Source organism: Rissa tridactyla, chromosome 2 (assembly GCF_028500815.1).
Source record: "Rissa tridactyla isolate bRisTri1 chromosome 2, bRisTri1.patW.cur.20221130, whole genome shotgun sequence".
NCBI lineage: Eukaryota > Metazoa > Chordata > Aves > Charadriiformes > Laridae > Rissa > Rissa tridactyla.
The window spans coordinates 154838084-154850966 of NC_071467.1; the positions used below are offsets into that span (position 1 = coordinate 154838084).

General features: G+C 41.6%; 1 protein-coding gene across 3 annotated transcripts in view; it reads right to left on the bottom strand.

Annotated features, from left to right (window-relative positions):
* Positions 1 to 8479, bottom strand: part of PFKP (phosphofructokinase, platelet) — a 47716-nt gene extending 39237 nt beyond the window's left edge. For 2 of the 3 annotated variants that reach the window (XM_054192145.1, XM_054192146.1), the window contains exon 1: positions 8030 to 8479. In XM_054192145.1, coding sequence (XP_054048120.1) covers positions 8030 to 8114 — 85 coding nt within the window. In that variant the 5' untranslated portion in view covers positions 8115 to 8479. The remainder of the gene's footprint in view (positions 1 to 8029) is intronic. The other variant, XM_054192143.1, reaches the window with a different exon arrangement.
* Positions 8480 to 12883: the final 4404 nt, after the last annotated feature.

The window sequence follows — 12883 nt, forward strand, 5'->3', positions numbered from 1 at the left end:
ACTCATTACTCGGGGAGTTCCCAAAAGTAATAAACTAATTGCTTCCATACCACTTAAACAGTCACAAGAGATTATGCAAAGCATGAGGACAGAAAAAGTTATTAGGCTACGCTGAAAGAAATAGCCTCGGCACATCAGTTGAAAAAGGATGCCAGAAACATGACGATACAAAATATTGGGCACCAAATCTTTAAATCTGTTGCACTTAATATCAAATTAGCAAAGTACTGTGTCAGCTCTGCTGCTTGACATAATTCTAGTTAAGTGTTTACCTGTCCGGAGATGTAAAAAGTCAGTAACTTGTGAGTAGACCCGCAACACAGTGAGCCATAAGGATCTATTTCTACACTATCCACCACTACTGGAAAAAATACTAAGCTATAACAGCTTACCTGTCTGAATAAAGAATGAGACTAAACAAATCTTCTCAAAGATTTATTAACTAGGAACATACCAGAAAGTCCCTGAAATTGCCCAACACGAAACAAAAAATTAAAGTCTGACAAAATCAAAAGTTGCTTTGTTTTTTGTATAGATGTCCCTTAGCCTTAAGGTTTAAATTATGAGTAACAGTGTTTTCACATCAGTTCTGTATTAGGAAATAAAAGCAAGAATTCTCTCAGCCAGAGTCAGCCTTGCCTTGTGGCAGAGCTGGAAAAAGTTCTCAAATGCCAAGACAGCTAAAAGCACAGCTTTGGAACGGGGTGATGCCAAAGAGAGATTTCTCTGCTCTCATCTGACAGGCTGTACTGAAAAGAAAGTTAACATGCTAAATCTCAGATTAAAACACATCTACTACACAGTTATCTCCTCAGCGAAACAGTGATTTTCATAACAAAAAGAACACCCCCGCCCACCAGCCTCCCACACATCATCCCCTGGAAAGCTGAGACAAAGACCTTTGACTTTATAAAACTGACAGCTCTTCACAGCACTGCCATTTTCCTTAAACGGGGAAGACACAAGCACAAGCTACTCCTTTCATCAAAGTCCACAGCTTGCTTCTATTAATGCTCAACACGTGGGGGGGGTTTGGTTTTTCGTTGTTGGTTGGAGGGTAGAGAGGTTTTTTGGTAATTTGGGTTTTGGTTTGTTTTTTGGGGGGGATGTTGTCATTGTTTGTAGAGTTTGTTTGTGTTTTTATCTCTAAAATAAAGAGATAAAAACAATTTTTTATATTATCCATTTGGCTGTGGATTTCTAGAAGAACAGCTAAAAGGTTCATTTTCTGAAGGGAAAAAGTTCATCCTCACCAGGTGAGGACTACTCAGAACTGTCCTTTTAAGAACCTTCTGTTTTTGAAGTTCAGCTTTGTCACCTCTCCCATTTGGCACCTGAGGAAAAAAACACTAAAGACTGTTTCAGGGATCTAATATATGTTCGGTTATAAAGACTCCGGTGTCTCATTCAGCACTAGGTCTCTGTATTCCAAATATCTAATTAGAATAAAGAAGAAGTATCTGTGATCCGAACAGGCTAAAGCAGAATACTTTGTTAGCAAAAATAAATATATAATAAAATAGGAAAACATTACAAATAAACACTCGTATGTCCACCAAAGACACATACTTGTCTTATCTGCTTCTTGCTCAGATTTCTGCTTTATTGATCATGCATCCATGTATTTTAAAGGAGGGTAGTTACTCTGCTCTCATTACAAATTCTCCAGATCTGCCATACCTTTGTTATGTATATATTAGCCTACAAATGCTGATTTGGCTTAATGTTCATACTTCTTCTAAACCAGTGTAAAATATCAGCATTTATTTATCAAAATGACAAATCCATTAATTCTTTACATGTGAATATATTCATATTACAGCCACATACTTTCTTATTGAATACTTTCCAGTTTCCATGTGTCTTACATGAAAAATTGGTAAAGTTTATAAGTTACCTGTAAGAAAGGGCAAAAGCCCAGGAAAAACCCCACAAATTAGACAGAAAGCACCTTCTCCATACCACTATTGTAACTTTATAAGTTTATGCAACATACATTTTGTTATTATTTGGTGATGTATATTTTATCTCTTAATATAGAAAAGGGACTCGGGTGTTTATTGGCAAACTCCCAAAGAAGTGGCTTACTTTTCAGAAGAGCTGAAGACTGAAAGGTGTTATAATTTGATATCTACAAAATACAGTTAAAACACTAAAGCTTTAGATTTATACATGTTGGCTATCTAAATCTCATTACACTGCTTGCAGTGATTAAAGTATGTAAATACAGAGAATTTCATGAAGTCTCTGTGGAACTTGTCTAACAAAATGTTGTATTTGATTTTTTGTGGAGTCTTACAATGGTATTTGTGAATTACCATAATAACTATGAAATGTAATTATATGCTTATTACTGAAAAAGAGATTTACCAGGTTAACTGTGGATTTAGTCCTGAATAATAAATATAGCCTGATAAACGTATAGGATTAGAATAGCAGCTTCAAAAGTAAGCCACGAGTAAAACCAGTATTTTTTAATAATGTAAGAATTATTTAAAATCTTTCTGAGTTACCACTTCCTTTTGCCTTTGACAGAGGAAAAGATATATTTTGTGCTTTTAGACTCAGCAAAGATTAAGTAATTTGCAACTATTTACATGGCTTTACATAATGTCTGAAATTAATTTAAGAGTTGGTAATTTACTGTCCTTCTTCATATTGTCTATTCAATTGTCTTTGAAAGCAATAATTTTCATATCAGGGTTACAAACAGTACTGCAGAAATCTTTAAATTATTTTAAAGGCACTCCCTTCCCCAAAATAGTATTCCTCTCCCATGCCTACATCCTGTTCCACTATGCACCACTACAACAGATGAGTTTGAATAAAATTAAAACTCTACTTTGTGTTTAAGCCAAGTTTTACTCATATTAGTCAGCTAGACAGGCCTTTAAATAAATAACTGTAATGCTAACCATATAAAAGAAAAAATCAAAACTATGCATGTTGGACAAGCATCAAGAAATACTTAAGTACCACCAATTTTAAAGATAAACATTGGCTTTAATGCATGCTTAATGACTTAGCAGATATGTTTAAGCGCTACCCTGAACAAAGATTCAGACTTAAAAGACTATATAACAAGACACACAAACTAAGGAAAATGTCTAAATATTACCAAACAGAAAGACTTTATTCAAGTATGTAAATGGATATATCAGTAATGATGTAAGAGCATACAATCTTCAAAAGGAAAGATGAGAAGCAGTCAAATACAAGAACTGACCAAATCATTAAGAAAACATTTTGGGTTTGTTCCATTTAGTTTTAGTTACATAACAGATTTTATTGCATATAATCACAATAATGATTCTAGATAACTGAAGAAAATACTATACAATTTTTCTAAACAGTAACACTATTAGATCAGAACATTCTACTGCACAAATGTATACAATATATTACACTACCTAGACTAAGTATATATCTCCTTCTTCAAAATTTAAAAAAATATCTTAAGGGACTAGTTTCAATCATAGAATACACTAATTATAGAAGCGGTTCCTCCAAAATATTAAATACATTGAAACAGTTACACTCATTCATTAATAATTACATTCCTTAATTTTACATACAAATTATATTATAATATATATATGGACACCTATATATGTATTTTATATACATGATTATACACATAAACACTATTATTGGCTAGAAAAGGTGCCTTTTTGGAGGGCTAGAACTCAAAAATTCCTTGTGATGATCTGCAAATTACATAAAAGTTAACAAACTGTAATTTGGATGACATAAAAGGAGTGTGGGTTGCTTTGGTTTGGGCTAGTTGGTTTTTTTTGGAGGGGTGGGTGGGTGGCTGTCTTTTGGGGGGTATTTATTTATTTTATTTTGTTCGTTCAGTGGCAAAATTTCTTTTTTCATAATACCCTACCAGGAAAAGATCAGTACATCTGTGCTACCATATTACATATGTCTTGTGATGTTCCTCAGAAGCCTGTAATGCTTCCAAGGAACATCACAAGTGTGTAGATCTTTGCTTACAGAGTCATGGTCTGTAGTATTCCAAAACTATTGAATCCAAAAGGCTATACGGTTCTTTTTAGCTATTTCCAAGATCAATATTTGCTTGATTTGCAAGTTGTCAAAGTTGGGGTTTTTTTGTTCAGTTAGCAAGATTTCTTCTTCCAGTGTAAGATACCAGGACAAGAGCAGTACATGCCTTGAAATGCTGGGAAGCCTGCAATGTTTCAAACATAGAGATATGTAGATCTTTACTTCATCAGTCATGGACTATGATATTCCAGACTATTACCATGTAATTCCTAAGTCCCTTACTTATGCTGTCTTCCACAACACTAAATCTTTGAGTTTATCTCAAAAATAATGTTGTCACATTCAAAGACAATAATCTTCAGCCAGTAAATTGGGCAACAGCTTGAAGTAGCCACAAACACATCGTTCCCTAACAGTACACAATCGTCTTCTGTCAGAAGCTTTCAGATGACATTGTTCCTGCTGTTGAGCCATACCTATCATGGTCCTAGAATAAGCAGTCTGATTGGAGGCTGTATGAAGATAAGTGACCTACGGCAACCAAAATTGTCTGTGGCAGCCACTGGCAACCAGCATAAAATATAATCAGCGTATTTCACTACCTGAAGCAGACCATGGCCAGAGTCTCCCACAAAGTGCAGACAGAAGCATGACTTAAAACCCATTTGTTTAGTCCACCTTTCTGAGCTGCAACCACTACAATTTACAAATAGTCCAGAAACTGAGCTAACCCGTAAGTCTTGAGAATCAATTGTCAAAACTTCTTTTGCTTCTCAAGGTACTTGTGATTATGGTGGAAAGTGCTTGTTTTACTTAACGATTTAAGAGCTGGCTAGCTAAAGGGATGGACTGCCAAGTTTAATACCTACATACATTAAGTGCACAAAATATAAATATTTTCTCCTGTGAAATAAATCACTGATAAATTCTTTAACTCCACTAAACAAAAGAATATACCTGTGCTTAAAAATATGGTGACTAAAACCATAATAGTTCCAGTATTGACATACACACATTCTATAGTCTTTAATATTGCACAGGTAGTAAAAAGGAAAAAAAAAGAAAAACTACAAACATAACAAAAACAACCAACCAACCTTGCAAGGAAATACCACAATTGTGAGGAAGCAATTTAAAACTTAGTATGTCCTACAAATAGAAAGGCTTGTAGAATTTACATAATGCTACTTCTAAATTGTTAAAAAGTACAATAAGAGCAAAGGCACTGTTTTAAAGTAATTTCAAGCATATTTTGTTGTAGGCTAAGATTTACAGCCCAATCTAAATCAAGGCACCTATTGATACAAAGATTCCATGTTTACTGGAGCACTAATAGGTGTTCTTTCCACTCAATTTCCTTTAAGTTTAGTTTGCATTACAGATATTCTGAAGTTTTTTAGTATCTAACTAATCAAATAGAAAAAAAACAACAACCAAACCCAATACCAAACAAACAAAACCCCAAACCAAAACAGGAGACTATTAACTTTTTTTTTTGCCTACTTCAGAGTTAGTAGTTTTGCCTCACTTACAGTTTGCTTGAACATTTTCAAACAGCTCTGCAGTAATAGCATATTTCCTTCTGCTTATACTTCACAACTTCACTTCTCTCGCATATTTGCCCTACAGAGGGCAAATGACCTTGACAGAGCATGACTCATTCTGTCCCTTGTTTAACTCCTAAGCTAACATGCAAACAGACCTGAGGTTGCATGTTTTACACATCTATACTGTTACCGAGATAGTAAGGGTTATGAACCTCAAATGTGTTGTGTAACGCAGGTGAAACGATCAAGTTCTAAAATGTGTTTTTCTTTTTTTTCCTTGTTCTTCTGAGTTAGGACAATGCTGCCTACAAAACGACTTGGAAGGCATCCAGTTTACTTTGTTTGGTCTTTGTGACAACCTCACTCCTCAGACAGCAACCTTCACAGGCTGTTACTTTTTATCCCTCCATGCAAACATGCTGCAGTTGCGGTCTGACAGATAATGAAGTCTAGATGTTGCCCGTGGATACTGCAAGTCCTTTAAATGCTTTCATTCACATAGTGGCAAGAGCAGATTAATACTTTATGAAAAGAGATACATCTGCTGCGGCATTATATAATGTCCAGCCACGCGGAAGCGGGCAGCAGGGCTCAGCCTCTTGCTGAACACGCTTGAGGCAGTGCCCTGTCACACTTTAAAATTAAAATGGCTATTTGGCGCCGAGACCATTAAAACAGAGATGCCTTGATTCATGGTCCCTCCCAGGATCACTGAAGAGTGGAACTGGTGACACTGAGGGCAAACTGTAGATAAAACTTGAACAAGCGTAACCCTACCCAGAAGCAAAAAGATAAGCCATTTACGGGCATCAACTTGCATTTTCTCCGAAACTGCAACGTTTTCCTCTCCGATTGGTATCAAATCCCTCCCGCCCCTGACTAGAAAGAGTTTCAGATAATCCCAGGTAAACCCCGGGGCTCCCCGTTATTCCAGCGGGCGGAGGGAGGGAGGGAGGATGCTTCTCCCGGCCCGGATGACGCAAAGAGGCGGAATCTGCAGCGACTCGCAGCGGATCACGTACACAGCGGCGGCGGGAGGGAGCGCGGAGACACCGGTCCACGCACGCCGCCACCCCACGGAGAGTCAGGGGAGGAGGGAGAGGCGGCCGCAGGCACCCCCTCGCACCCCGGGCGGAACGCCCCACCCGTGGGGGCCCACGTAAAAAGCTGGTGAAAATGGTCATGAAACTACCGAGCCCGTACAACCACGGAAGAGGGGCTTCCCTCCGCATTCTCGTCACAAAAGCGAATGAGTGCCGTTTCTTCTTTAAGTGATAGTACTTTAGAGAGACTCACGGCAAAAAAAAAAAAAAAAATAAAAATAAATCGTAATTTAAGGGAAGGAGCTAAAATCAATCATCACTACACAACTCTCCTGGCAAAAGCAGAGCAAAAGTCCGCTCAAATAGCATGGAGCATTGCATATTTGAAATCTTAATTAACTGAAACTTCCAGCTATTAATATATATGAGATTTTCTGGTATAAAAGGGGAAACAAAAGTGTAGGAAAACATGACTGCACGACTAAGTCTACTGCGATCAAAACTCTTTTATTTCCTCCTAATCTTAATGTCTATAGGTCTTTTGTTCACTCTGTCCGGTAGCCAGGACTCTCTCTACGCTGAGGAGACTTAAGGAGGTGAAACACGTTTCCAGCATACTCCTACGGAGCTAGGGAGTAAACTACCATGTGAGCTTTCTAAATCATGGGTAGGAACACAAAAGCGTTCCTGGTGCCAAAACGAAGTGAAAAGCAGACGAGGCGAGGGCTAGCAGAGCCCCAGCAGTGCAGCCAGCCTCCCACCCGCCGTGCAAGGCAGCACGACCTCCTCCCCCGCTCACAGCTGCCATCCGCCCTCCCTCCTCACTCGCCTCTCCCCACCATCTCCCGAGGAGCGAAGACATTTTGGTGGTAAAAAGTTATTGGAGCGTTTCTACCCTCTTCCCTGCCAAGGCAGGCTGAGAGGAAGTGTGATGAGACAGGGAAGGAGGATGAGGGTATGTTCGCAGCTCAGGCGCCCAGGCCGCGCAAAAATCATTTCTCTTTTAAATTATCATAGTAAGAGAGGCAGCTCGAAGGCCAGCACGGAAAGAGGATCCCGAGAACCACGGCGATGTGCTGTGCCCCACTCCCAGACACCCCTCCTCTCTCCACTACCATGTGCCCCGTGCCGGCACGGCTTCCCGCAGCCGCCCCGGGGCGGCCCATGCTTCCTGCTCCCTTCTGGCAGGCGCTGCTACACCCACCGGCTCCTTCCCCAGCATGGGCGCCCTGCCCGCCTGGGAGGCCCTTCGAGCTCCTGCCTCCCTCATACCATCCCCCGAGGGGCTCCTCACCCTCCCTCTCCGCTGTCCCCATTCCCCACCGCGCCCGCAGTTTCCTCCCCCCCACACACTCCCTCATCTTCTGCCTCTTCTTCCCCTCCTCCTCCTCCCCACACGCTCCCGGAGGGAACGGCGTGAGCGGATACCTTGGGCATCGCCGCCGCTGGTCAGCACCCCGATGGCCTTCCCGGTGCCCGACAGGTTCTCGAAGAACTTGGGTTGGTGATCCATGCTGTTGTGGGGGCGGCACCGGCGGGCGAGACGGAGCGAGGTGGCTGCGGGAGCCCCTGGCCGCGGGGCTCTGCCCGGCTACTCGAGGTACGCGCTCCGCCGGATCGACTATTTGGCCTCTGCGGAAAAAAAAAGAACTCGAAAAAAAACCCCAAACCGGTGTAGGCGTGTATTTACAGACGGGTATATTTCTATAGGAAAGAAAAGAAAAAATGAGGGCAGTGGGCGGCCGCGTGAAAAAGCCCGGGAAAAAAAAATTCAACGGTGAGGAGAGAGCGGAGGAGAAATGCAGTGTTCACATCACCGCCCGCCGCGCCGCTCTCCCCGCCGCCGCTTCCTCTCCCCGCTCCCGCTGACAGGGCTGCGCGGCACCGCCCGGCACCGCCCTCCAACGCCCCTGCACGAGCGGCGGCTGACGGGCAGGCCGAAGGGCCAATGAGGAGGCGAGCGGCGGCCGTTGCGGCGGGCAGGGCGGTTGTGTTCGGAGGCGGTTGGCAGGTGGGGCGGGGGGAGGTGGTGCGAGGCGGCGCGAGGCTGAGTGGGCGGGCGGCCCCTCGGCGCCCTGCCCCCGGCGGCGCCTGAGGCGGGGGCGATGCGGGGAACATGGCGGGCGTCTCGGCTGGGCGGCAGCGGAGGGGGGAGGGAGTTCTGCCGGGAAGAGTTAACTCATCCGCCGTAGCGGCGGAGTAACACCGCATGTGGAGCTGCGGTTGCCCCGGTCAGCCCTTTCCGCGGGAGATCTCCGGCGGCCGGAGCTTTGCTGGGGCTACCGGCAGGGTCCCGCGTTGCGGGGCTGGTCTCTGCGGGGTGAGCCGGGGTGTACCTTGCGCTGGTAGGGGGCGCCCGGCCCGGCAGGCGCGTGTGAGCCCCGCCGCATGCCCGGAGAGGGGCTGGGCATGCGCGGGTGGGAGCGCCCACCCGTCTCTGACAGAGGCTGCAGTGGGGAATCTGGCTCCAGGGTGCCGGTGTCTCACCGCCCGGTTCTCGGAAGGCGGCTTGGCCTGCCCTGTCACGCTCAGCTGTTGCTCAAAAGGCTGAAGTGGGTGAGAAACGCAGCACCGTCTGTGAATGCAGAATAAGCGAATAGAGTTACTTCTGCCATCGTCTCGCACGTTTGTGTCACAGGGTCTGGTCCACGTCTGCCTTCTCAGACAGGGAACCCCAAAGGCCTAGAGCTCAGTTCATTCTCTTCTTGCTTCTCTCATCCCTTCCTGGATATATCTTGCTGCTGTGGCATCCGAAAACCATGCCAGATGTTCAGGGGCAGGTAGGAAAAGGAAGTTACAAAGGTTGAGTTTAAGGGAGCAACAAAGGTAAAGCAGTTGGGAGAAATTACTGTAGGTAGGAATCACAGTCTTTCTGCCTTCCCTTCTGTTGTGCACTGAGTGCTTAGTACTGGTAGAGTACTAAACTCACTGTATTGTAACACGCCGCATTGGAGTACAACAGAACAATTCTGTTGATCATAGCAATGTGTGTAGTCACAGTAACAGCTTAAGACCCCAATTTTGTTAATTTAAGCAAATAAAGCTGTGTTATCCCATATACAGGTCTTTGTGGTACATAGCTAAGTAAAAGTATTTGCAGAATCAGGGGCTAAGTTATTTGCCCAAAATAATAAAGCAAGTCAGGGAGAGTCAGGAACAGCATCAAAATGCTGACTCAAGTTTTATATTTTAATTGCTGTAATAATTACTGTTTTTATTCAACATCTTCATCACATCTTAGACTTAACTCACATTGTAATAATACATGTGCTCATCCTGTCAACTTTCACACAGACATATGCAGAAGTACAGTCATTTGAGTAGTTCAGTCAAAGTTACTCATAGATAAATGTTTGAAGAAACCATACCTGCAAATAGATTCCTATACCTAGTATGTGGGCAGCTCATGTTTGCGAATTTACTCAGAGGCTAAAATGAATATGTGATTTGACAACGGAAAAGACACATTGCCAAACAGTTTGCATACCATGAACAACTGTGATTCTACAGGGAATTTACTATATTCTTTCCTGAATCTGAAGAGAGCTCTGAGTCATTGATTATAATAAAGGTGAACTTCTGTTATAGAAATATATAAACCCCCATAAAGTCCCACTCTGTTCAAAGGGTTCTGCTTTGAGTCGAAATCACATTACTTTCTTGGAGAGTAGCTCTGCAAAAAGTTAAATTGAGGTCTTTGAGTGAGTCAGGGCTTGATCCAAAGCCTGTAAAATCAGTAGGAAGGTCTTTGGCTTATGTAAACTATTATGACTACTTGAAGATCATGAAGCAGTGATAGTTTGTCATGCGAACAACGCATTGAGGAAGCTTTGCATTAGTTCGGTTTGGTGCAGATAGTCAGACATTCTTTAGAACTGGCTTACTTTGTTTTATTCACTATAGCTAAAGCATTCATGTTTTTTTCTGAAAGTAGACTTGTCCCTCTTGATTCCAAATACAGCCTTGATGCTAAGGAGCTATGATTTTCTGAAAGTGTGTTTTCTCCAATTGCCTTATGGTACATACTGAACTTACAAGTGATGTATTTTTCCCTCCCTTGTGTAACTGGGAAGCTGCTTATGATTTCACTGTTTTCATCATTAGAGCTACTCATTGTTCTTCAGCAAAGCTCTCGGGAAAGAATTGCATTTTGTCTGTGTCAAGTCATTAAAGTTGAGGTGGGAGGAGAGGAAAGGATGTGGAACTATTTGTTCCTGAGGCTGTCTTGATACACTTAAATATCTTCCAGCACTACAGTTGCCTATAATCTTAAAAGGAGTGAATTCTTGGCTTAAGTATTGAAGATTGTTGGGGGAAACAACCTTATTTAGGTCTTATTTAACCTTGTGGGATATAGTTGCAGTGCAGCTAGGTACACATGTATAAATCATAATGACGTTAAGAGAATAGGCTCTTTTGAGATATGCAAACTGATAATAATGAAACTGCATGTCTGAATAAAACCTCAGCAGGTAATTTGCACACAACATTAGGTGCTCTAATTGTCCTCTTACTGTAATACTAAATAGAATCAATTTGTATGGGATAGGGAGAGGACAGGTGGCTTTTGATTCTTCCCTGATGCTGACCGTTGCATATGCTCTGCTGCATCCTTTTCCCATTGCCTCTTTGTTCCTTGTGCCATCTAGATCAAGCCTATCTGCCCATCTTTAAATCTTACCAATACCTAAGAAATTGACCCTTTAAAAGTACATTGGAGTGCTACCCACCTCAGCTTACTGTGCCAGTATCATTACACATGCTGCCTTTGTAAAACAGTTCATATCATAGGTGCATCCAGTACTTCATTTGGTGCAACATCTTCCATTGAAATTAAGTTGAATTAGGAAAGAGAAGTCAAGTCCAAAAAGAAACAGACTACTGCATGAGTAACACAGCTGAATGAATGGACTTCCAGCCAACTGAAATAATTTTCTACAGCTAGACCTTTCTTTCCTATATGGATTCTCTGGCATCTAGTGGTAAATGAGCCCACATTTCAAGTTTGTCTGAGGCGCTTATAGGAGCTGTCTCTTCTGCCCAGCTGTCGTTTTTTTCATGAGACTTATGAATCATAAAGACAATTAACTTTTGCATATTGAAATTTTTAATATAATTAAAAAACAGGCTGAGAACAGATAATGAGATTGAAGGATTTACAGAAATTCCAGCATTTTAAAATGAAGCAAGCTGGTCATGGAATGCAAAGATTAGCACAAAAAGAAGGAAAGAGGATGTCATCGAGGTATCATTTCTGGGCAGACGGTGACAGTGATTTCTTTAAGAGAACTGACTGCATTCTTCCATTAATACTACAATATTCCCTGACCCTACATGTTGCATATAAACTCTTGAACTACTTAGTCTCTTTCCTATTTGTTTTTACCCTTCAATTCTGTCATTCTAACAGTATAAACTCTGTAGTACAGGGGCTGGATTCTAGGTTGTGTTTTCTTTTTTCATTTCTCTCTTTCATAATGACAGTCCTCGTGACACTAACGTACACAAGGCTTTCTTTATGCTAGAAATATAGGGTGTAAATGAGAGGAAACATAGAACTAGTATGAAACAAGAGATATAGGAAAATATCCAAGAGATTTGAAGAAGGGACTTACTATTAGGGTTGGATGAGGAAGGAAGGGAGATGAGGGCAATGGAAAGCTAATACAGATTTGAGACGGGAACATGATTGTATCCAGAATGGGTAAGTCTTTTAATAAATATTCAAACAAGATTTTCTAATATATTTTTCTTGTTCTTATCTCTAGTTGGTACTGATTTTGTTAAGGACAGAGCAGCAATTAACACAGCCTTCAACAGGAATTTATTTAAAACTCTGACCAATACAGACATTATGGAAAAGGTAATCAGAATATTAATCTGTTGCTTCCCAGTAGTTGTATCAAATGCATCGAAATAATTTTCACTGTAAAGATAGATAATATCCTGAGTCACTGTAATATAGGCATTTAAAAGAGAGGGAGTTGTATCACTAGTCTATGAATATGCCCATTTTACACAGGGACAAAAATACTTAGTAATGTACTATAGCAAGTATAAGCTATTTAAACCGCCCAAGTCAGCGCGAGACATGGGAAAAGGGAAATATGTCAACTATAAAGGATGTTTTATTATATTCTGTGAGGGATGATAGTGTAAAATGGCACCGTGTTCATCATGAAAGAAAATCACTTACTGAACGTCAGCTACAACTTTTTCTTGGATGTCAAATGTCTGTGGCTTTGAATTTGCTGTACCTGACTCTTCAATTGAGAGTTTAGG